Here is a 24,228-nt window from a genome sequence, read left to right as displayed (position 1 = left end):
CAGAAACTTTGTGCATGGAGACCATCAGTGCAGGACAGTGACTTCTCACAGACAGTGCATTATGGCTCAGCATCAGTTCCGATGCATTTGCCCCGTGTGTTTTCTGACCATGCAGTTGGCAGACAAGGAAAGACAGCAACACAACAAAGTAGTAACATGTTTATCACGGGTTTTGTATGTGTGTGCATCTGACATTTCAGATGCATCTAAAGCGAATCCAAGAGTAAAGAGCACCTGTTAGTAAAAAGAGGATTTGTTAAAGATGATGTAGCATTCTCCCAAGAGTCTCTGAAACACAGACAGAAAACAAGTGCCAGCAATGCACTTCCTTTTGGAAGATCACTGGTCCTTGCAGTTCCAGCCTTTCACCCAGCAAGCAACTGCACCCCAGCAGAGCTGGGCTGCTCTGCTGCCCATCCCAGCAGGCTCAGAGCTGACAAGGTGTGGGTGACTCGGCCAGCAGGCCCTCTCCTCTCACCTGGTGGTAGTTGGCTCGTGCCTCCAGCATCATCTGCTGGGTGCTGATCATCTTCTTCCTCCGCCGGCATTCCTCCTTAAGCACCTGGATCTCCTGCGAGCGCTGGGCCACCTCCTTGCCCAGCTGGTCACGCTGGGCCTGCGTCTCTCTCAGGGCCTCCTCCAGGCTGCCGAGCTGGCCGCTGAGGTACTCCTGGGAGTGCAGCAGGTACTCGGTAGAGAGCTGCGCCAGGCGCAGCAGCTTCAGCAGCAGCGGGTCTGCGGGGCCCTGGCAGTGCGGGCAGCACTCCCGCTCGGCGCTGCAGAAGGTGACATGCTCCAGGTGCGCCTGCAGGACCGCCACGTCCCCCTCCCGCGACACCCGCTCCACGTCCACGGTGCTCAGCCGCCGCCAGTCCGGGTTCTCGTGCCGCACGCGGAACTGGAACGCGGGAAACGCCGCCGGCCCCGCGCCGGGCCCGGTCGCCGGCGGGTGATAGGTGCGCTGGGAGAAGGGCTGCGGGAGAGAGACGCGGCTCAGCCCCGGCCGGCACTCCCCGCCCGCCGCCCGCCCGCCCGGCCCGGCGCTCACCATGTCCGGGCTCCGTCCCCGCGGCTCCGCTCGGCGCCGGCGTCCTCCGCGTCGCTATAGCAGCCCCGGCCTGCGCCACGGGAGGCGGCAGTGACGCCGGGCTGTGCCGCCTCCCGCCCGCCCCGCCGCTCCCCGCCCCACGGCCCGTCGGCTCCGAGCTCGGCACGAATGCTGTCCTCCCTCCCGGCATCCTTCTCCCGCGACGCCTCCACAGCAGCGCCGCGCTAAGGAGCTCTCTCCCGCGGGTCCCGGTGCTCCCGCTGCCCCGCACGCAGCGCATCCTTTACCATCTTCACACACTGCTCCCATCACCAAACGTATCCTCGGCTCCGCTCTTCTGCATCCTTACACAGCTACACAGTATACGCTTCCTCTCTCCACATTCCCTGCACTTTGAAGTCTGTACATGCCAGCCTGCTCGCCTGTTCACTGCATCAGTGTGCCTCCCCGTCCTGTACCTCCTCCGTGCTGCTTCTGACTCCAACCTTTCTCACTCTGCCATGACTTACACTCCTCTACCCCTGTGCTGTCCTGTGCCCTTCTCCAGCCTCGCCTACTCAACTCAACATACCCCTCCCAATGCCCACACACCAACCTCCTCCTGGGTGCTTTCAAACACCTTCCTCAACTTAACACAGTCACACACTTTGCATGCTGCTTCCGCATGCTGTCCTCACTCATCAGATCAACACACCTCTGCCTGGTATCTGCACACACCAGACCCACTCTTGCAACCATACAACCCCACAACCTTACCACATCTGTTGTTCCTGTCTCATTCTACCAATCCCAAACACCTCATGCCTTGTGTACATCACCTACTTTACCATCCATGGTTTTCTTCAATGCAACCAACAACTTCTGCCTATATCCCTGCCCCACCTCAATTCCCAGTGCTCCCCAGTTTGGTGTTTTCCTTGCTCCTGCTCAGTTGCTTCAAACACTGTTTCTAAGCAGCAGCATCTTTCTCCTCCATCATACAAAATCACCCTATTCCCCCCCTCATCCTTACCACTCTTCTCCAAAAACCTGCTCTTCCTGTTACCATTTCTTAATGTTTCAGTCCCCTAGCTACGTCTGCCTTACTGCCATGTTCCACATTTATACCTCCCTAACTTTTCCATCCCTTCCACACATATTTTAGTTTCTCATCCTCTTGGTCATTCCTAGATACATACCTCTCCAAGAGCAGCCACACAATATATATATGGTCATACACTCCATTCCATATGTTCCTCTACATCATGCGTTATAGACTCACAGAGATGTTCTCAAGGGATCTCTGGTGATCATTGTCCAGTCCAAATTTCTGCTGCACACTAGTTCACATCACCTGTGGCATTTAAGATGAACAGACAATCCATCACCTCCCTGTACAACCTGTAGCATGTCTGTGCTCTCCTCCTGATGACAACATATTTCTTAATGTCTCACCAAGTATCTGCTATTACCAAGATCAAAAAATGTTTTGAATATTTTTGCCACAATTGTTCAAGTAACTGTAGGCCACCACTAGAGCACCCCTTTTTCTTCTCTTCTTGACACAAAATAAGCCCTCACTTTCTTCTCATAGATCATGTAGATCCTAACCATGTTGTTAGACCTACTCTGTCCCCTTTCAGCTCCTCCACATAGTTCATACCCCCATTAGTATTTCCCTCCATTCACCTCCTAGGAACTTGTAATGAACCTCATCTCTCATCTGCACTTTTAACATCGCCCTCTCCAATACAAACAGTAACATGTCCACCAGTAAATACCAGCAACGTGCACCAACATGAGCAAATTACAAGCTCTTAGTTTTATGCAGATTTCTATGTTGGCTGTTGCTTTTTGGACCTTGAACCTTAAGCTTACTGGTGACACTTATACCCAAGGTTCAGTTCCATTGAGATTCTTCCATCACTTACCACACCACTTGTTTTTAATTTAGAAAAGATACTGTGTGATGTCTGCAACATTGCAGTCTTCTCCTGCAAGAATGGCATTTTTACCACTTCCTTTTCCATGAACAGAGTCTCCAGCAAATCTTCAAAGAAGTCTATTTAACTTTATTTGATGTGTATCAAATATAGATCTGCCATATTACACATAATGAAATCTAACTCCCAAAGACCTAAGCCCAATATGTGGTCCATTTATGTGACATGGGAGAAATCTCTTTACAGAAAATGTGAATTTTGAAAGCTACCACTTTGTGTGTCAAGCAGAAGAAGCCTGAAAAAGCACACATTAAATAAGGGCCTTTCACTGACAGATGCACGGGTTTAATTAGAAAAAGATAAACAAACATTATTTAAAGCCAGCAAAGTAAACCACACATGAGGATGGCTTGTTCTCCTCAACCAATGTATCTAGTCAGGAATATCCATACAGATTTGCATGCTGCTCCAACTAAACCTGCTTTAACTGAACGTGACCCTGCAGTGGTACATCATCTATGCATCATATAATGGTCTTTGTTGGAATGCACCTTAAAGACCATCTAGTTCCAACCAACTGCCATGGGCAGAGTCACCTTCTAAGTAGACCAGGCCACTCAGAGCCCCATCCAACCCGGCCTTGAACACTGCCAGGAATGGGAGGGGCACCACGAAGTTGAAAAGAGGCACAAGCCGCCCAGGCATCTCGATGGAGACAGAAAGAGTACGGAGGCGGCCCTTTTCGATCTTTTTTTCCTTTTCTTTCTGCCGGCTTTACTCTATTCTGGGAGTTGTGTCCATGAGGAATTTAGGGTCACCACCCACCCGCGAGGCCCGGTCAAGGATGGCACCGCCTGCTCCCGCGGCCACCCCTCCTCTCCGGGACGGGGGAAAAGCGGCGCTTCTCCGCGGCGGAGTCCGCGGGCCAGGCCCGGCGCTTCGGGAGGCGGCCGAGCACGGCCGGGCCTGCGGGAGGCCCTGAGCCGGGCTCCATCTGCCTGCCAAAACCTCCGGCTCCGCTTCGGAGCGCGGCCGCCTCGCCGCTCCCTCCCGCCCGCCCCGGGGGAGAGGCCCCGCCGGGCTCTGCCTCCCGCCACCCTCCTGCGCCCGGGCTGGGGGGCAGAAAGCGAGACCCCTGCGCTCACCTCCGGCTGCAGCTCCGCGGGTCTCGGCGGCGGCCGCAGGGCGCGGAGGGGCGGCGGGGCTGCGGCCGCTNNNNTCCCGCGCCGGCCCCGCTGCCCCGAGCCCGCCCGCGGGGGCGGCTGCCGAGGCAGGCGAGGGCTCCCCCGCTGCTCGCCGATTCCCGCTCCTTGAAAACCTGCCCCGCAGATGTTGATGCCCAGGCGGGATGTCCTTTGTCTTGGTCCGGTCCTGAGCCTCTCCGACCGAGAAGCAACCTTTTTTCTCCCTTTTTGTAAAATGCAAGGGAAGTTGCAACAAGCTTTGGAAAGGCTGCCTTTGGAAATTCAAGGCACGTTTTGCCACGCAGTCGCCGAACACGACACGTTTAAACCTGTGGAGCAGCGAAGTTCTTAGCGCGATGGGGAGTCCCCGCCGGCGCGGGGCGGGCGGCGCGGCAGGGCAGCGGTGGGGCGGGGGCAGGAGCCCGCCTGCCCACCGAGATGGATGGGGTTTGCGGCTTGCAGGAGCCCTCCTGCCTGCCGCAAAGGGGGTCTTGAGGAGCTGCAGGATCCCATCTGCCCGCAGAGGTGGAGCGGGGTCTCTGGATCTGCAGCATCCTGCGTACCCACGAGCTGGAAAGGGGTTTGTGCGGCTGCAGAGACTCGCCTGCCTGCTGAGCTGCAGGGAAGCCCGAGGGACCACGAGCGTAGCGATAATCTCCAACGGGAGATGGTGAGGAGCTTTCATGAGAGTTTTCTGACGTTTGCAGGAAAACACCATGTTCCAGTACCAGGATAAGGATGGGAGTATGCTTTCCTGAAGGTATCTTAAACGGAGTAATGTCAGGTGAAGTTGTTATTTTCAATGAAAATATGTATTGTACCATGCAGATAGAACAATTCCAACAGCTACAGATTGCCTCAAATCCTTCTGATTTGATTCCTCTTCCCTGTAAGTGTTCTGAATTGTTGAGTTGCAAATGTTGTGCAGCCTTTTTGGCCACAAGGAAAATTTCAAACAGTTTGTATTTAATATAAATTATGCTGGCAAATTCAGTGATGGAAGTAATCATTAGACATTTACAACACCTAATCTTCATTTAGGAATTCCATTTGGCCAGGGATATACCACTTTGTTTTCCAAAGTACACAGACTTACTGAGACACTAATTTACCTTACTGAACCATGAAATTCTGTTGCGACAGTATAGATGTGGGCACATTTGCTGTGAACACCAGCTTTAAGAAAAGAGGCAATCATTCTGGTGCTTCAGTTTTTGATGCTCCAAGGGTACCTCAGCATGCTTCAGTCACTAATAGGTTCAATCCAGAGGATCAGGCTAGTGGTGCTTCAGTTTTTGATGCTCCAAGGGTACCTCAGCATGCTTCAGTCAGTAATGGGTTTTCAATACAGAGGATCAGGCTAGTCTGAAGGAAAACCTGAACATACATCAAATGGGGACATCCAGTCCTCCGTACTAGTGACTTTTGCTTCTGCAGATCTGTATCTGTTTGGCTATGAAAGCAGGCATTGCCAGAAGAAGATGCTTTATGAAGGCTTTAGTGTGGTAAACCTTAATTAAGAGAGGACTTTGAAAATCTGCAGTGTGACAGTCACAGCCTCTGTGGGTCAGGCCTAGAGGTCAATATGCAATACAAGTTGATGAGCACTTTATGTGAATAGTTGGAGTGTTCAGAGAGCAAAATGGAAAGCAGGCATTGCCAGAAGAAGATGCTTTAGTGTGGTAAACCTTAACTAAGAAAGGATTTTGAAACCCTGCAGTATGACAGTCACAGCCTCTGTGGGTCAGGCCTAGAGGTCAATATGCAATACAAGTTGATGAACACTTTATGTGAATAGTTGGAGCATTCAGAGAGCAAAATTAACAAGTGCAGGCCCTTGGGTGCCCAAGAAATTTTGTACCCCATGCCCTTAGAATGCCCTAATGGCAACACCACAGTCCATTCAGCATGTCTTCTAAGGATCTCTCTTGCTATGAAAGTGGTTTTTATATCAAAGTAAATGCTAACTGTGTGCAAAAATGCTGGAAATGCTCTTCAGTGGGTGAGGGGAGTGGTATATGAAGTATGCAGAAATATGGATTTTGGTTGCTTATTCTAGTATCTGTTTAATACAAAATACACAAGCAGGCCTTGGATGAGAGCTATAACCGAGATTTTTATGCTGAAGGGGTGGTTCTCACCCTTTCATTCTTTTACTCTTAATTTGTTCCAGAGCTTGATTAATCTTTAATTACTAGCTGTAAGCGGTACAGCCTCACTTGGCAAGGGTGGGTATTCTTTAACCCACATTAGTGCTGAGTTCTACCCTTATATACCTTGGTGACAAAAGTGCTCTCCTAAAACTTGTGTGGATTTACTAGGAGAGGACCAAGAGCATTTGCAAGGTATTTGTGGGACTCACAGAGGGTACCTGCAACTGGAGAGCAGAAAATTGAGAGTATTCTGATTGTGGGGCAAAATATGATGCCATCTCGGCAATGGCTATTTGGGAATGTCCTGAGTAGAAGGACATTTCAGTAGCAGGGGTACTGGGCACTGAGGGAGGCTGGGCAGGCACAGCCAGGCCTGGCAGTGCCCCCAGAGCACGGATGCAACGTGTTAGGTGAAAAAGTTATTGGTCTATTTTGTGGTATGGAGGAGGACTACGCATGTGGTACAACATGTTTTAATTTGAGAGGGCAGTGGACAAACTGTCTTGGGAACTGAGAAATAGACTCTTTAGTAACCTCTCTCCTACAGCGTTCTCAGAGTGACGCATACAAGTAATCATTAACTCTGGTGGAAAGTTGACTTCACCAGAATGGTGCAAGTATAATAATGAGTCTAGCCAGATTCTTAGTTTATTTAATCTTTTCCTTCCTGCCAGTTCCCAACACAGCACATTTTTCAATTTTCAAATGAGCTTAGCTGCTGGCTGGGGTTAAACTATGAAAAATACCTATAATACTTCCATTTGTTCAAACTTTCCATCACTCATTTTATCTGAGGAAATAATCTATGTATTTTTATCACAGGAAAACAAAATATTTAAAAGAAAGGTAGAATGAACCACTCTCCTGACCCTTTCGTGTCACCTCCTTCAATCCAACAAAGGCCACCAGCCACAATTAAGTAGTTTGAATAGACACTGCTCTATGTAGTTTAATACATTTTATTTTCAAGTTTGCGTGCTTCAGACTATTTTCAAATTAAATCTTTTTTATCTTCAAATAAAGTAGTTTCTCTTAAAAGTTTCTCTTTGCATAACAAGTCTAGATGGATTTTAATGATATGGTCAGCTCATTTATCTTTCTTTCTTCCAAACTCAGAGGGAATTCAACTTAACTATAGAGATGCATTTGCAGAGACATGTTGATGCAATTGCAACAATAGAAAGGTCACACAAGCAAGTACTTGGATTTTAACACTGAACTACCTCTAGATGAATTTTTAATGGCATACATTAGATACTTTTTCTAACAACTACATTGCACTTTTTCACTATGTGGAACTATTTTCACTGATGTGGCTATAATAGCCTGCAGTTGGGTGGCGAAAAGAGGGTGCTAGATGGCATCACAGACCAATGGCTTACATGAACTTGTAAAATTCTGCATGAGGGGTTTTCTGTTGCCAGTGACTTGAATGAATAATGTCTTGAGAGATGGAAACATCCACGTAGGAAGGAAGAGTATGGAGGTTTCTGCTAAGAGGGGTTTTCTGTTGCCAGTGACTTGAATGAATAATGTCTTGAGAGATGATGTCCTTCAACTTAGGAAGGAAGAGTATGGAGGTGTCTGCTAGAGCATGCGGAGGTAAGGCTGCACACATACATGCTCTAAATTCTGGTTTAAGTGCTTGGAAGTACGAGCTTTGCTTGTTTGGTGTTTTGGTAGACATAAAATAAGAACAAACACCTTCAGTGATGGCACAGCACTTTGTCAGTGGTATCTTTCACATTTTGTAAAACCAGAGGCATTCCAGAGAAGCAAAAGAGCTTTGTGGTATCACAGAGGTTTGAAACTTGCAGTTTTGCTGGGGAAAATATATGTAATTAATAATAAGTAAACAAAAAACCAGTTTCAGGAATATCAAAACTATGCAAATAGACTAAATTTCAGAAATTACTTCAATCAAGAAACAGGAAGAGTTCATTTATGTTAACATTTTTCATATATTTTCAAAATTCTTTATTTCAGAAAAATAACAGTATCTCAATATTTGAAGCAAATTTTATTGATATTCAGAGCAGCATTTTAATTGAAACATATTCTGTGCCCTAAAAATATATATATATACATTTTAATAAGGGCATCTTTTTATAAATTAAATATTTTACTCCCTTGCCCTAGACAAGACTGGACGTTCACGCTACCTTTCAAGTCCAATGACAAAGATCAGCTTCTCCAAGTGCAAGTTTGCAGCATGTAAATTAAGTTCTTGTGCTGAACTATGGGTAGTAGGAGCCTTTCTGTTTCCATTTACTGTTAAGGAACCCAGATGAAGGAATTTCCTCACAGCCCTCTCCTGTGAACACCAATCCAAATGTGAAATTCCCAAAAGATGAGCCTACATGAACAAGAATCCCATGTTAAGCAGATGTACACTACTATTTCTATATCGATTTCTATTTAGCACTACTATTACTATTTAGCTCCATCACAGCTAAGTTTCTGACAGGGATGCACATAGGTGAGAACAAAAATGAGGTACAAGGACTGAGAAACCTCTTACAAGAAGTAGTCCTGAGAATACTACCTTGTGTTGCTACTGAGAATAGCAAAACAACGTCTGCTACATTGCTTTTATATTCTTCCTGGATCAGGAAACTTTTGTTAGGGTGGTTTTGGAATCGAGATTATTAATGAAATTGTATCTATCAGTTGTATCACTAAGCATACCAGGGTTCTCCACAGATAGAACTATCTCCAACAAATGTCACCTTATTCAGTTCACTGTCTCTGAAGCAATGAATAGCTTGAGGAGTCATTCGTTGCTAATTACTGCCCTCTGATGTTACTATATATTACCAGCAGCAGCTCAGGAGAAATTCCTTAGTTTTCTGTTTTTCCAGCACTTTGAACATAGTTGTAGTCTTTGTCATCCACCCTTTCATGCCACACTCAAGACTTCTGTAGGAATTTGTTTTGGAAACCAGCCTAATTTTTATGAATCCCTTTGAAAGTGTGTTTATATTTCAGCTATATTGCTTTGCAATATAGGGAGGTGAGTGTCCCACTCTGCTCTGCAGTGGTGTGGCCTCACCTTGAATATTGTGTGCAGTTTTGAGTGCAACAATATAAGAAACACATGAAGCTGTCAGAGGGTGTCCAGAGGAGGGCCATGAGGAATCTCAGGCACATGGTGTGACTCTTGGAATGTCCTGTGGAGGGCCAGGAGTTGGACTTAATGATCCTGATGGATCCCTTCTAACTTAGGAAATTCTGTCCTTCTGTGATAAGGCAAGACTGTATTTCCCAATCCGATTTTCATTCTCTGGGCAAATCTTTAACTACTCCTGACTCCAGGGATGTCAAGACGAGCACAGCGCGAGCGGGCAAAGAGACAGGAGATGAAATGCAGACGCAGCCAGGCAGCCCCGTGCGCCTTTCAGCGGGCGGCCGGGGCGGAGCGCCGCCATCCCCGCCGCGGGCCGTGCCGGCCGCNGGCAGGCAGGGGCGGGCGCGCGCGGCGCGGCCAATCAGCGTCGCCCACGACCCTGCCCGGAGGAGCTGGAGCCGCCGCTCGGTTGGGCCCGGCCCGGAGCCGCCGCTGTCGGGACAGGGGGCGGCGACGGAGCAGGAGGAGATGGTGTCCCCCGCTGCCTCCGCCGGGCGCCTGGGCTCCGCGCTGCCCTTCCTGCTCGTTCTCTTCGACCTGCAGTACCAGGGTGAGCCGGGCCGGGGTCCCTGTGGGGCTGCGTTGCCGGGGGGCCGTGCCGCGGCCCGTCGGGGCTGGGCCTTCGGCCGCGGTGGCTGGCGGCTGGTCGCCCTCCTTCCGTCCCTCCTGTCGGGGTGCGCAGGGTCCGCCGTGGCGGCGGGGCACACACCCCGCACCCCCGCCTGCCCGGGCCCGTGGTGTCTTGAGCGGGGGCACATTTCGGGAAAGGGTGCGAGGAGGGAGGTGCAGCGCTGCCACCTCATCACTCGGGCTGCGGCGAAGGGCGCGTAAGGAGGGCACGGCCGCAGCCGGTGACCTGTCGGGGTTAGGGGGAGATCCTGGCGGTGCGCTGGCTCGCGGTGTGTGCGCCGGGCGCTCCCGGCCTGCTCACGGACGGGCCGGGGCCGCCGCTCTGAGCCCACTGCCCCGCTGTCCTCGAGTGCAGCTGTGACAGCACTGGCCCTTCTGTGCTAGCCGTGAATCTCGCACTCCCCTGTGTGGATTTGGTGTAGTTCCGAAGTTCAAAGGCTTTTCCAGTTGCCCTTCTCAGCCGCAGCCAGTATTAGTACCATACTTAGAAATTCGCTGAGGCTTTTGATGGTTGCGTTGAATTGGTTCTGGTTTTGTTTTGTTGTTATGGTTTCTGTTGTTCTTTTGTTGGTTTTGGTTTTTTTTTTTTCCACCTCTCAGCATTAGTATTTGAAGTTCAGCTTATCTGTGCTTTGTGCAGCTTATTTACTTTCATAGAACACTGCCAGCAACACCTGTGTAGCCAGACTTTTATTCACAGCCTGCTATGAAGTTTCTAACTCTGTTATGGAGTGGTGGTTACAGTCAGGGTTTCATCTGAGGGACATTCTTTACCTGCCAGTGGCAGATGGAAGTGGTACTGAAGCTGTCAGTAGTCAGAAAAAGGCTATGGGCTTAAGGAAGATACAGGTTAACATTAAAAATTCAGTTGATACACTAAATAAAATAATAGTTCAGCTGGCCAGGTGACAACAGGAACGTACTGTGGCAAAGACACCCTGCATTAAACTGTGATGTCAATTTGCCTTTTTGTTTTTTTAATATGCATTCTAGTAGTGTTAGAAGACAAATAGTAACTTTTGTCAGAGCATACTGTTCCTCCCCCACCTTTAGATTGTGGCAGTGGTGCTCCATATTCTCTCTCTAAATTCATAATTTAGAGTTGCCAGCCTATTTCATGTATGTGGTTTAATGGCTGTTTGGGTATAGCACATTTCCTAATTTGGGGGACATTGTCTTAACTTCAGTTAATAAAGCTATAGAGCACAGTAATACAATGAGAAGTGGTGGTACTGGATCTTATTTACTGAATTCATTGACTTCTTAGTTCATGAGTTAATTTTTCAGAATGTATAGTTAGAGAATTTTTTGGGGGGTTATGTTATTTAAGTATCTAGGTTCATTTCCCCACAAATATTGCTAGTCTTTGAGCTCAAAGGTGTTCGTAGTTGCATTTAAATTTGTATCTTGATGTCTTGATAATAGAAGTCTGCCTTTTGTCATCTGATTCATGAATCTGGAAGAGTCATTCTCTATTAATTTTGTATCTCACAGTTGATGGCAATGAATACTATTTATATCTGGCTGGTAAATACACTTAGTAAAAATGGTTTTGATTCCTCCTCTTCACCTCAGTTTGTGATGAATTTGGCACAGATCCTCTTTTGGTAAGATTCATCCTTCACTGCTGTTTGTCCACACTTATCACAACAAAAAGAGGTGGCTGAGGAGGAATAAAGGAGTGTTGTTCATTTTTTTCCCTCTCCTTCCTCATAGCAGAAGAAAGGAAATGTAATATGGGGAAGAATAAAGGGGCTCTGAGTATACAGAGCTCAGTTTGTTACTGTCAGGCCACAAGCATTATGTGTTTCTTTCCCCCCCCACTTTTTTCTTTTCTTTCCCCCTAATTTTGGGAGCTTTTTTGGTTTTTTTATTGGCCCCAAATACAAAGGCTACTTGAGGGTGGGGCTTTTTTTTGTCTGTCAGTCTTTGCTGTGTTTACCAACTTCCTTTGCAAACGGAAGGAGTGAAAACTTGACGGGTGGAAGTTGCACGTATCTCTGCTGTGTACTCTGAGGCTCCTTGTGAACCTCAGAAGTGTTGCCTCTGAAACTGTTGGTGTTTGTCCATATCTTACTTAGTTCAGTGTCATTCTTCAAAATCGTGTTAGCGAATACACTTACAGCAAAGACCAAACTGTTGAAAAATAACAGCAAACTTGAGATTCAGGGTCATTCTGATAAAAATGTTGCAAAAGCAGGATCTTCCACTCTCCTAACAAGATAAGGTAACCATTAAGCTCTATGGGAGAAAAGTAAAGGTTTAGATGAATGCAATTAAGATTAATGGCATGCATGCTGCTGCTTTATCGTTCAAACAACCGGTTGTGGTACACAGTAGGAACTAATTCTGTTTATTTTCATAATCTTGTTACTCAGCTTGGAAACAAGATTTAGAAAAAAAGTAGGTGGAAATTCTACAGGGGGAAAAACAGGAGTGTGTAGACAAATGTAACATCTTAAAACTATTCTCAAGTTGTAGGGCTTTCTTGCGTTCTTTGCAATGTGGATGGGGCCAATTATACAGGGATATAGTTCAAGTCTGTAGACTTGGGTGCCTACATATTAGCACCAATTGTCCTAATAAAACAAAAATCCTACCAGGAAGTTATAATTTATTTCAAGTGAGTGTATTTAACTGGAAAAACAGGTTAGCTGCACCTGCTTGTTTTCCCTGCAGCTTCTGATTGTTGTCCCTTGAAGAGTTGTCAGGGTTAGTACCAATTATATGGAAATAGTCTGGGGGTTTGTGTTTATTTGGTTTGTGTTGGTTTGGCTTTTGTTTATTTAATTTTTTTTTACTCTTAGACTCTTGTCCCAGACTTGCATGGACTACAGGCTCTGAATTTATCCAGAATATTTGACTTGATTTAACAGCTCATGTGTGTGGTTGTTTGAGGCCCAGGGTGAATATTTAACACTTAGGCAGTCTTTAGAAATTATATTCAAATTAAAATACATGGAAGTTTTTAAAAATAATGGGAAGCTTGCACATCTCTTGGGTAAATTTAGTTGCTCGGTGGAGTATGCAGAGCTTCTTCAACTGGGCCTGTGGTATCCAGCTCACCAGTGTGTATCTGTTGTAAAGAGCTCTGTGAGGTGAGGCTTGCTGATTTTTTTTGCTCCAGCTGAACTTTACTTCTTAGGCTCATTCCCAGACCAAAGAGTGCGTAGGTATCCAAATAGGTTGCAGAGAATTTGAGTCCTTGGACTCCTGTGCTTATGTTATCAGTTTTCAGATGTCTACTGTGGGCTGCTTTATTTAGAGCAATTGTTTGACTACAGCCAGAAAATGAATAAGCAAAGATTTCTGTGAATAAGCAGCCCAACCATCAGGTCAGTGCAGGGTGTTCCTGAGTAGTTATGGTAAATGTCACTTCTCATCGTCGCTAGGCTGATGATGCAGGCTGCTCCTGGAGATTCATGCACCAATTTATGATGTTCAGCAACTTGCAGAGCTGAGGTTTAATGTACAGTTTAATGTATGCCAATGCTTAATGTATTTTACAGGGAATCTAGAGGACTTCACAATTTGCTTCTTTATTTATCCATGTTGCTCCTGCTTTTATTACTTGTTTGCTATCAGTGGGCACCTTTCTCATTTGTTTTAGTAATTGTCTTCATTATTTTCAAGGGAAAAGATGGCTCTTCCACCTAAACTATTATGTAACTGTAAAACTGTACTGTACACAACATATTTGAAAGACACTAAACTGTGTAGGTACGTCTTACTGTGGAAAAACGTATTCTTGGAGCTATCCTGATGTGACTGAATGTAAAACAAGGATACCTGAGACTGTGGGAATTGAATGCCGTATTTGGGTAGATGGGAAGTCCATCAAAGAGTAATTTATAGCCCAATTCTAGGATACCACTCCAGGTGACAAATTTTGAAAGATTTCAGGTATTTGTGTGTGGGGAAACACAGAAGGAATGAAAAGAATTTTTAGTTGATATTGGGTCATGTTAAATCCTTCAGTCTGTTTCTAGTTTTATACCTGCTTTACCGCTAGCATGCTTCCAAAGCCAGGGTGAGGTTTTTTTTCAGTTCTTAGTTTTTTCATTGTGTTTCTTATACTTGCTTTGTCATTTTAAAGGATGCTGGACTACTTGATGATTGAAGCATTAAGCTAGTGAAGGAAAATGGGCCAGGAAGAATGTCCTTTTTTGCTGCAAATTGGACACATAAAATGGGAATACATTTTTTACATGCCTAGAATTGCCTTTAAAATGAATCATTTAGTAAGATCCTCAAATAATAATTATTTATCATGTAGACAGTTTTAAATCCATCTACCATTTTTAAACAAAAAATATTCACTGAAAATTTGGGACTTCATGAAGTAATTTCCATTAATGCTTTCTGTCATTGTTCTGAAACAAATAATTGAGTTGAAGCCCTTGAATCCAGTGTGCTGACTTATTGTCAGTCTTTTAGCAGATAGAGCTTTCTCTAGTGGATGCAGAGGGGATTTTGTTCATTTTAGTATAGGCAGCTCAAGGATTTTCTTATGTGGAATTCAAAGAATTATGAGCTGTATAATGGAGTAGAAAAGAAAATATAAATTAAGATCCCAGGTATTGAGAGCTCCTACATCTACAATTGTGGTGATTTGATGATAAGAAGTTACTGTTTGTTCGTTACAAATACATTGTTGTTTAACCACCTTTCAATGTGAGAAGTTTGGATATACTTTCCTTCGATCAGTTGTACTGTAACATTTTTATTTGGGTTTAAGAAACAGCTTTGGAATGCTGCTGCATTTTTGTATTTAAAGTGCCTATCTGAATCAGCTCAGTGCAAAATCTGAGTGAAGTAAGTTAGAAATAATTAGGTTTTAATATAATGCGCTTATTCAGGATTTCAGTATATTGCCTTGCTTAAATCTAGGCATGGGGTATCCTCTTAATAAATGAAAATTTTTCTAGTGTGAAAGTTTTTTAATAGTTATAAGCTGGTGAGTAATTTGTAGTGGAATTCTGCCCTGATGTGAAGACTGCAGGAAGCAGGACAAGCGAAAAAGCTGTTGCTGAGTTGATGTACGTACAGCATGTACTTGCACTTGGCTGCTCATTTCTTCTCAACAATAGTCTTTCCCTGTTGGTTGAGCAGCAGCAATTTATTAACTTGAAACTCAAACTGGCACTTCAAAGACTTACCACTTTAGTATGGTTTTCATGCTACTGGTTGAAGGAAAAAGGAGTGAGAATTTTGTTTGTCTAAACTTGCAGTCCTGTAGAAGTTTGCCCTGGAAATTATGAAGATGAGACAAGTGTGGTAGATGAGAAGCCAATCTCTAAGTAGCCAAACAGTTCTCAGTTAAGTGTTAAGTTACCTTCAGGGTAATGAATTTTTACTTAGAACCTGTGTGTATTTGCTGCTTGTGTGTGTTACGAGTGCTTTCCAGATTCTTCTGGAATTGAAAGTCAGACTGTGTTACTGCATGTGTGGATTTGGTGCCTTGTCACAGTGGGGTGCAAAGCAATATCTTGTGTCCTTTGACACATGCTAACTGGGACATGCTATGAGGTTATTAGACTGCAGGGTGCTTTACAGAGTCTCAGAATCCCTTAGGTTGGAAAAGACCTGACATTACCTAAAGTGCAGGAGGATGTGACTTCTGCCTCTATCAGTAATGGTTTGTTACATGTATTGTATTGTCACTGTATGTGTTTGATGTAATTAAACTGTTATTTCACAACCTTGATCTTTTTGTTTTTCTTTAAGGAGCTGAGTGTGGAATAAATGCAGAAGTAGAAAAACAGCTTGAAATGGGGAAGAAATTATTGGCTGCTGGACAGCTTGCAGATGCTTTGTCTCACTTTCATGCGGCTATAGGTGCGTATCTCAGGGAGGTGACTCTTCTACTGAAATACCTTTGGGTGTGGTTTTCCCACTGTTTGCTTCATTAAATATCCTGCTTTCTTGCAGGATATTGCATTTCATGAATCACAGAATTTGGGGAATCTTTATACAGCAGCTTGGACAGGAGCCAGCAGAGATGCAGTAGAATATTTATGCTTTGGTTGTGATAAAAGAAAACTGTTAAATTAACTACATGATACATACACAATTAAGTCACCGTTGTTCTAGAAGCTTGCTGTATGGAAGGAATTATGATTTATATTATTTGATGAGGTATTCCCTGTCTGTCTAATCCCATCAAGATCAGGTTTCATCTTTATGATGTTTTTCAAAGTATGAGTATGTCTTTGAAAGGCTGACTTTATCCATGCTTTCTCCTATCCAATGCTGTAAAAAATTCAGTGTTTAAAATAGTCACTCTCTCTCTTCTTATTTTTTCTTAATTAAATCTTGAAGTAGGTGGTATCTCAGTGAAAGTGATGCTGCAAGTTTGAGATACTGAATTGGCAGTGGAGAGCAAAATTATCCCTCTCTTGTAGTCAAATAGTGAGTTTGTTCTTGTTTGGTGTTCTGCATTTTCAGCAAACTGAGAAGTTAAATGTTTGCTTAGCTGATTAAAATCCTTTAATTGAAGCATGGAGACAGCCCCGGTAAAGAGCAGTGTCCATTAACACTACAGTTTCTTAATTTCATGGTACCGTTTTAAGTTGTTGGACTTTGTTATAATGTGTGCAAGTGCATTTTTTTCTCTGTGAAAATATTACTAAGGTGTTATACATTGATGAGTTGTACTCGTTTTAAGTTGTTGGACTTTGTTATAATGTGTGCAAGTGCATTTTTTCTCTGTGAAGATATTACTAAGATGTTATACATTGATGAGTTGTACGGTTGATACTTTTTAATTTATGCCTTGGTTTAATAGTGAGATATAAATGAAACATGAGTTGCTTCTGAGTTATTAATATTTTCTTTGTATTCTCCAAGATCGACTTCCCATATATAAAGAGAATGGAGGAGGCAACTTCCCTTTTTTTCTGTTATGGAAGTTCCTCATTCTACCTAGATGCAGTCTGTTACTCCTTTGGTTGGTGTGTTGCTGCCACCAAAGCATTTCTGTGGGGTCTGTGCACAGTTAGTGCTACAGTGTGATTTTTTCCTTTATTATTGGTTGGCAAACTTGAACTTGGATTTGATGAGGAGACCAGTTCAGTGTGTGGCTCTGCAGGTCCTGGTGGTGTTGTAGAGGCAGCAGTGGTGTGAGGTGCCTGCATGGGTGAAACCCACTGCTTTGCCAGCTGTGCTTGAGCAGTTTGTAGAAATATGGGATGACCACCTCAGTTGTGACCTTTATGGGATTCTTAGTTGGATGCTGATTTTAGCCTGATTGCCTCATTTTTATCAGATTTCTTCTTTGGTTTTTGCCTTTTTGAAAAGATTTTATCATGATTTGCCAACTGTGCTTGTGAGGAGCTAAGAATTCTTTCCTGCATCCTTGTAGACTTTGAGGTAAATAGATTTTTCTGTCTTGCCTCAGCCCGTCTATTTTTGGTGTTTTTGCAAATATCTGAAATAAAAGAAAACTGCTGTCCCTATTACCTCTCTTCAGTTAAGTTTTCAACTCTTTCTTCAATCCCAGTTTTTGCCTTCTGTCTGGGTAAATGTCAATTGCTGTTCATTACTGTTGCTGGAGTACTGAGGCAAAACTATGTGTCAGATAATCATCTGGTGTTGGAATGTGCATTCTGTGATAGCTCTTTCCTACCTTTCGTCTTCTGTGTATTAATCAAGTTCCTTAATTTCAGCTGTCAATTTGTACCTAGCCTACACATTTAGGACGCAATGCTGCTTTTTTTTTTTAAGGGTGCTAACAGTTGACTTTATTTGATGTTTATAATGCTGACATACAAAGAGGCATACAGTATGGGAGTGCCTATTCAATTTCAGTTCTGGAGATTAGCATTTTCACAACTAAGATATTGTAGAGGAAGTGTGCAGATAGCTTTTTCTTGGTCATGGAGGTGGCAGGCTATGAAACTTCGTTGCTGATCATAAGGTTTTTGGAGGTGCTGTATCCTCCATTTATTTTGAAGCTCAACTTTAACCTCAAACAATGTGAAGAAGAAAAATACTACTTCTGTTCCTCAGATATTGATGTTCTTGTCTACAAATTCTGGATTAATTATTATGTTTTTAACTGTGTAGTAAAAGATTTTCTGTATTCCAGCATTGGGTTGTTTCGGTGGTTGAAGTTACTTTTTCTTGAGTGCCCACAGTAACTCTCACCTGTTTCTGTGAAATATTGCATACAGAAGAATGTTAAGAATATTATTCTTGTTTTCAGAGACTGATGTTTACCTCTTGTACAGGAGTGTGTGCTAGCTTGGAGAATGTTAAAGTTGGTGGAATTTTGACTGGGAGACAACATGGAATGTGTGGGCCCTGAAGTTAGCCTTCATGTTGATAGTGTGTGTGCATTTATCTGCTGGTGAGAGGGAATGTTGGTGCCCACTTTATTACCAAAGAAAGAAGTTGCTGATATTTCAATGAACGATATAAAGAGTTAGTGTCTGTGTTGACATTGCACTAACATATTAGAAATTTTGGGAGTATTTGCATTTATCTGATATGGTGATCAGCACCTGGGCTGGAAAACGATGAATTAATGTACTTTCAAATGTAGGCCTGCAGTTGGAGGTAAAGCATTAGTACGTAGAGGCTGTTCTCCCATATAAAGCTGAAGAACACCTGCATATTTGACCTTCACTCTCAATTATTTGGCATTTATAGTACTTGTGTAATCTTTGTTGGTAAATAATTAAATGCACAGAAAATACAGCTTGCATAATGTTGCCAATTTTATGTCTTATTAATGTATACCATTGCTTCCAGTGACTTAAAAGTCAGATGATATATTTTTAGTCATTACAGTTCTACCGTACCAGAAATTTCAGTAGTTTTGAGATAGTATTCTGATTACTGTTTGTTCATTTGCAGAGGGAGACTCTGAGAACTACATTGCTTATTACAGAAGAGCCACAGTGTACTTGGCCATGGGCAAATCTAAAGCAGCAATTCGTGATTTAAGTAAAGTGGTTGAATTAAAGCAGGACTTCACATCAGTAAGTATTACTGGAACTGAAGATTGTTCAAGTGTAAAGAAAAAAATTGCTTCAAAGAACGTTTGGGTTTTTTTTCAGACTTTGCTCAACAGGAATAGAGAATACATTATCCCTCAGAAGGCTTTAAAGTGGGTAGAATAATAGCAATGGTATATGTGCCTTAATTTGCAATGATGTTGAGTACAGTCTAGACAGTTATTTGAACAACTACTAGTTTTGCTAAGTTCATGGATTTATACTAAACACTTCTCTCACTTGTGGTTGTTCTGTTGTTCACCAGGCTTTGCCATTTGGGACAGGGAGACAAAAGCACACAGATGCCTCTGGGTTGTTTTTTTTTCTTCTCCTCTTCCTCTTCCTCTTCCTCTTCCTCTTCCTCTTCCTCTTCCTCTTCCTCTTCCTCTTCCTCTTCCTCTTCCTCTTCCTCTTCCTCTTCCTCTTCCTCTTCCTCTTCCTCTTCCTCTTCCTCTTCCTCTTCCTCTTTTTCTCTTAAACAGCATTAGATTTGAGGTATCTGTTCTCCACAGTAACTGTCCTAATCTCATTGCATTCCTGTGTGACTATTGCAAGTTCAGATTTGCTTACCCCTTCCTCTGTTCTGTGTACTCTATGTGGAGACTGCCTCGCTAGCTGGAAACGGATGCTGAAGTCCTCTCCCCCCTTTTTTGTGGGCAGTAGCATGTCCTGTGCAGTTGACAATAAAGGAGCAAATGTTAAATTCACTGTTGTGTGAAAATATTCGTATTAGAAATCAAAGTCTTATAAATCATTGACTTTTCTTTTTACATAGCTTCTCTTATCTGAGAGTTTAATGAAATAATTAAATGTGGGAGTTGTGTATTCTGATATTTATTTTATCTGTAAGCAGTTATAATCAGGCAAGTGGTGTAAAGTTACATTCACTGTGGTTTGTGAAACTTCTCACATGAGTTCTTTTCATAAAAATTGTCTGCTTTTTGTCCCTCAGCTCTGGTGCAGAGCAATCCTTTGCCGTTGAAGAGGCCTTATAAGAATATTATAAATCAAAAAGACAAAGAATGGGTGTCATGATCCCTGTTTCAGCTTGTTAGCTATACTAAAATGAAACTTGTGTTCATACTTTGCTCAGTTCCCTTTTGTAAATAAAAAGTTATGTTTCATTTCAGGCAAGATTACAAAGAGGACAATTATTGCTTAAGCAAGGAAAATTTGATGAAGCAGAGGATGACTTTAAAAATGTGGTAAGTTGGAGACCAGTGTTGAACTACATCTCTACTTTTAAAGTTGGGTTCTGGGCCAGGGTCACATCTGAACTCTGATGCTCTGTAGATTATATGCTATCTAGGCCTGAGTTTATTTCCTGTTCTTTGCAGGCATAGTAGCTAAGCAACCTTGTATGAATAAATGACCAGTGAAGTTGCAGTATAGTGATGCAGATGAAATGTGGTGTTGCCTGAGACGATGGAGCACTTTGGAAAGTCTTTCTTGTGTGTGCCTGGTACTTCATGATCTCTGCTTGCTGATAGCTGAAGGGAGCAGCCTTCATTCAAAAATAAGTGATGTGGGACTCAAAAGTATGTAGCTGAACTCTGGTTATATTGATGTCTTCCTGGGACATCATGGATCAACCGTTGCAGGTTCCCATCTCTTTTTACTGGTTGCAAAAGAATTGTTGACTTTCAATTTAGTCACTGAGCAGTTAAATCAGTACATCTCAGTGGCATCCCTCTATCTCATCTGTGGAGTTCTCAATCTTTATGAATGTCTGACAGTACTTTCTCTCCATGATCAGGAATCACAGTTTCCAGCTACAAGTAGCTGGATATTACCCACCCAGAACTCACTTGGGCTGTTTTTAGTTTTGATGGGTATTTTGCACATTTCAGCCCTATGCTGCACAGATAAACTGATCTAACCCCAGAAAAAAAGCCCTCAGAAAATGTGAGTCTGGATTTCCTCTGTATTGCACAAAAATCATGTAAATGTGTATAAATAAGATACATTCTTCATTCTTGCTTGCTCTTCAAGAGTTGCTAGTTTGAACAGCTGGTGTGTCTCTTAAGCCAAAATAAGAAGAATTCGCAAAGTAACAGATGCTGTCTTGTTGGCTGTCTCTGAAGAGAGCAATGAAAAAAGAAGTTGTGTGGTCCAGATAGCAGCTGTTTAATGGAAATCTTACTAGTAAGTGTGGATGACAAAACTGGAGTGGTTATTCTGTATGTTCTGCAGGACAGCTACGAGGAATGGCTCTTGCAGGTAGAAATGCACCAGGCAGTTCTTGTGTCTGTAGCAGAGCTGCAGCAGCTTATTCTGAAGTTCACGTAGCAATGGCATCTCTGGCTGCTTCTTCCTCAGTAAGTTCCTTAGGAGTGTGTGGTCTGATAGCAGCGCAGCCCTGCTGTCTGCAAATGTGGGAGAGAGTTGTTCAGCTCGGATTAACTGAGGACACAGTTGCTGCAGTAACAATTATGCAGTGTCAGGGTTCATTGTGAGTCTGTGTCTGCATCTTTTTGCAGATACTGTTTCTTGAAGTATTGCTTAATGCTACATATGGAATTGTTTCTCCAGTCAACTGTAAATATCTTTTCCTATTGCCAAACCTGCTGCAAAAATTTATTTGCTGCCTTTGGTCAGTCAAATAGTTACAATTCTCAATCAGGCTTTAAGTCTGAAGTGGAACAGAGTTTTTTCCCAGAAGCTAATTTAGGAAACAAGCATATTAGTTCTCAGTCTGACTTCCATTTTCCTTTTATGAACAAGGTTGTTTGTGTACTTAGAGTGGTCTGTTTTGAAAAGCTTAATTTTCAGTACTTAATAATATTAAGTAATAAATACATTTAAGTACAACATATTCAAGCAAAACGAGTAAATACTAAAGTAATAATTTGCAATAGGTTAAATTGCTCATGTGTGGAGTGGGTTAAATTGTGCTATATACCTTGAAATCTTTAAGTAAAATACCTATTTCTTTGAGAGGTTTTCCTTGTTTTCTAAATCTTCCAGATTTCCCATTCCATTTCTTGTAGTCATGTTCCTTAAAAGGGATCTCAATAATTTAGGAGATGCAGTAATTTTTGAGGGAGAGAAAGCAAGAAAAATTCAGCCCATCTAAATGGAGGGAAGGATCACAGGTAAATTTTTGCAGTTTGTCAGACCAGTGGCTTTGTGTAGAACTTAAAAAAAACATAACTATTCTTCATATAAAACAGTAAACCTGTCCTTTAATGTGCACTCATGAAAAGGAAAGAAAATTCATGTATTCAAATTCTTTCTATATAATTTCATAGTATCAGGAGAAGGTTTCATGGTGGGCACCCTGAATATCTTTAAATGGTTGATTGCTAAGCAGTTTCTCTGTATATTCCTCCCCTCTCTAGCATATCAGTACTGGCTGTTTTGTGAGGCAGTGTGTGAGAGAGCAGGCAGTGGAAATGCCTAGCTGCAGAGGATACAGTATTCCTTTTTGGGAGCAGAGCCTCTTGAGATTCAGCCTTCATGTGTTATTTTTAACTGTCTTTTTTTTTTTTTTACTCTCTACTTTGCTGTTGGCTGGAATTAATCGCGAGGTTTGGATAGAGGGTGTGATTCAGACTTCTGCCTTCATGTATTAAGCAATACTGCATTTCTAGAAACCTCTCCTTTTGGCTAACACATGAATCAAGCTGATTAGATTTTTTACATGGATCATGTTTTTCACATGAAACAAGAAGTAAGCAAAATTCCTTTGGTGATTTTACAAAGTTAAAGTTTTTAACTTTACAAAGTTGCTTATGCTGTATGAATAGTAATTATTTCTCTGCTACAACTTTGGTTTAGTGTTCATATGCTTTAATATCAAGTTCCTTCTGTTTGGGTTAGTGGCTTCTGATTGATAGAAGTCAGCAGGTCAGATCTGTGGGTGCATCAACATTTGTGTCCAGGGTCTCAAGCCATGAAAGCCCTGGAATGTTTTCTACCTGTAAGCATGTGATTTTTACTGAAAATAAAAGTGATATTGGCATACTTTCATTGATGGAAGGCCTTCTGGAAAGGTGACAAAAACAATGCAAATCCTGGCAGCCCTGTGTATGTGCCTTACAGTGTTGTCAGTGACTCTGCTTATGTTCCAGAGGAAATGACAAGCATTTGAGTTGGTGAATCTATAGAAGGTACAGAATTAGAGCAGAACTTCTGCCTCGTCTGTTGGAAAGTGAGGAAAGGACCAAATTGTTAAATTTCTTTTAAATTTTAGTCTTTTTTAAGACTGACTGTAACAGTTGCAATTCATTGCAATAAATACTGTAAATGGAAATGTCCTGAATATACAATTCTGTCTGCCTTGGAAAAGCAAACACTTCAAGGCTCGACACTGAAGGCGCTGCGTCTAGTTCCACTAGATGTCAGTCAAGACCAAGCGACTGAGCTCTGCACTTCTGCAAATTGCTTTCTCATCTAAACCCTTGCCTGTTGCTAAATACATTGGACAACAGCTTTCCATGGTTGGTTGGTATGTGTAATAGTATTGTTTTGGATGTAGGTGGAAGAGGCCATCTTATGGCACTGTAAGTTAAACAAATTGGGTTAAGTTACTAGGCAATCTAGTTGGGTGTTTGTGGCTCTCTTAACCACATCAGAGATATTTAATATAACATTAGATATTTCCAAATATATTTCTCTGTGCTGCAGTGATCATCTGTAGCTTCCGAGCTAAAGAATAAAGGGTAATTAAATATTTCCTTGGATTTTTTTTTTAATCTGTCTGTAATTTGAGCTCTGTTACCTGATATTTTACCAGTGCAGGGCTTTTCTCTGTGTACTGTCTGTGAGTGTATGGATGTCTTGGTCTTAGATACCACAAACCGTGGAGGTTCCCTCAGTTCCCTTCAGGATGTTTTTCACAAGCTGAATGAGGAGGCTTCTTTTTGCTTTAGTTAACATTAATGATTTAAACGCCATAGCAATATGCTATTACTTAATAAGAGCTTATGAGTGTGTATTTTCATCATACTGTAGCACACACTCAATGACTTTCATTTGAATGATACCTTGAAAAAATTTCCCTGTCTTGAACAGGACATGTTGTGCTACCTGTAATTGCCTAGGATGATTCACTCAAATGGTCTTGATTACTGTTGGGCTTGCCTCCATGGTTGTAATGTTGCTTTTCATATTCCACTGACATTTTCTCCAAATACAAGAAACATACTGTCAGTCTGAGGAGT

General features: G+C 42.9%; 3 protein-coding genes across 6 annotated transcripts in view; 1 reads left to right on the top strand and 2 right to left on the bottom strand.

Annotated features, from left to right (window-relative positions):
* Nucleotides 1-4,202, bottom strand: part of DZIP1 (DAZ interacting zinc finger protein 1) — a 39,202-nt gene extending 35,000 nt beyond the window's left edge. For 2 of the 4 annotated variants that reach the window (XM_039730428.1, XM_039730429.1), the window contains exons 1-2: nucleotides 1,049-1,186; nucleotides 479-973 (exon numbers count right to left, since the gene is read on the bottom strand). In XM_039730428.1, the coding sequence (XP_039586362.1) occupies nucleotides 479-973; nucleotides 1,049-1,051 (498 nt within the window). In that variant the 5' untranslated portion in view covers nucleotides 1,052-1,186. Of the gene's footprint in view, nucleotides 1-478; nucleotides 974-1,048; nucleotides 1,187-2,226; nucleotides 2,382-4,115 lie in introns of those variants that run through there. The other 2 variants (XM_039730427.1, XM_039730426.1) reach the window with 2 other exon arrangements.
* Nucleotides 3,745-5,662, bottom strand: LOC120512310 (transcription initiation factor TFIID subunit 4-like). Its single transcript, XM_039730438.1, has 2 exons — nucleotides 5,468-5,662; nucleotides 3,745-5,386 (listed from the first exon to the last, which is right to left on the bottom strand). Exon 2 carries the CDS (start codon nucleotides 4,870-4,872, stop codon nucleotides 3,745-3,747), a length of 1,128 nt encoding a protein of 375 aa, XP_039586372.1. The 5' UTR covers nucleotides 4,873-5,386; nucleotides 5,468-5,662.
* A 4,120-nt stretch (nucleotides 5,663-9,782) lies between these two features.
* DNAJC3 (DnaJ heat shock protein family (Hsp40) member C3) overlaps nucleotides 9,783-24,228 on the top strand; it is a 30,748-nt gene continuing 16,302 nt past the window's right edge. Inside the window, exons 1-4 of the mRNA XM_039730421.1 lie at nucleotides 9,783-9,984; nucleotides 15,792-15,902; nucleotides 18,924-19,048; nucleotides 20,194-20,268. Coding sequence (XP_039586355.1) covers nucleotides 9,903-9,984; nucleotides 15,792-15,902; nucleotides 18,924-19,048; nucleotides 20,194-20,268 — 393 coding nt within the window. The 5' untranslated portion in view covers nucleotides 9,783-9,902. The remainder of the gene's footprint in view (nucleotides 9,985-15,791; nucleotides 15,903-18,923; nucleotides 19,049-20,193; nucleotides 20,269-24,228) is intronic.

This window comes from Passer montanus, unplaced genomic scaffold (assembly GCF_014805655.1).
Source record: "Passer montanus isolate IOZ18808 unplaced genomic scaffold, ASM1480565v1 scaffold72, whole genome shotgun sequence".
Taxonomy (NCBI): Eukaryota; Metazoa; Chordata; class Aves; order Passeriformes; family Passeridae; genus Passer; species Passer montanus.
Note: the sequence above shows the minus strand (reverse complement) of the source record. Positions and strands in the feature narration are given on the sequence as shown.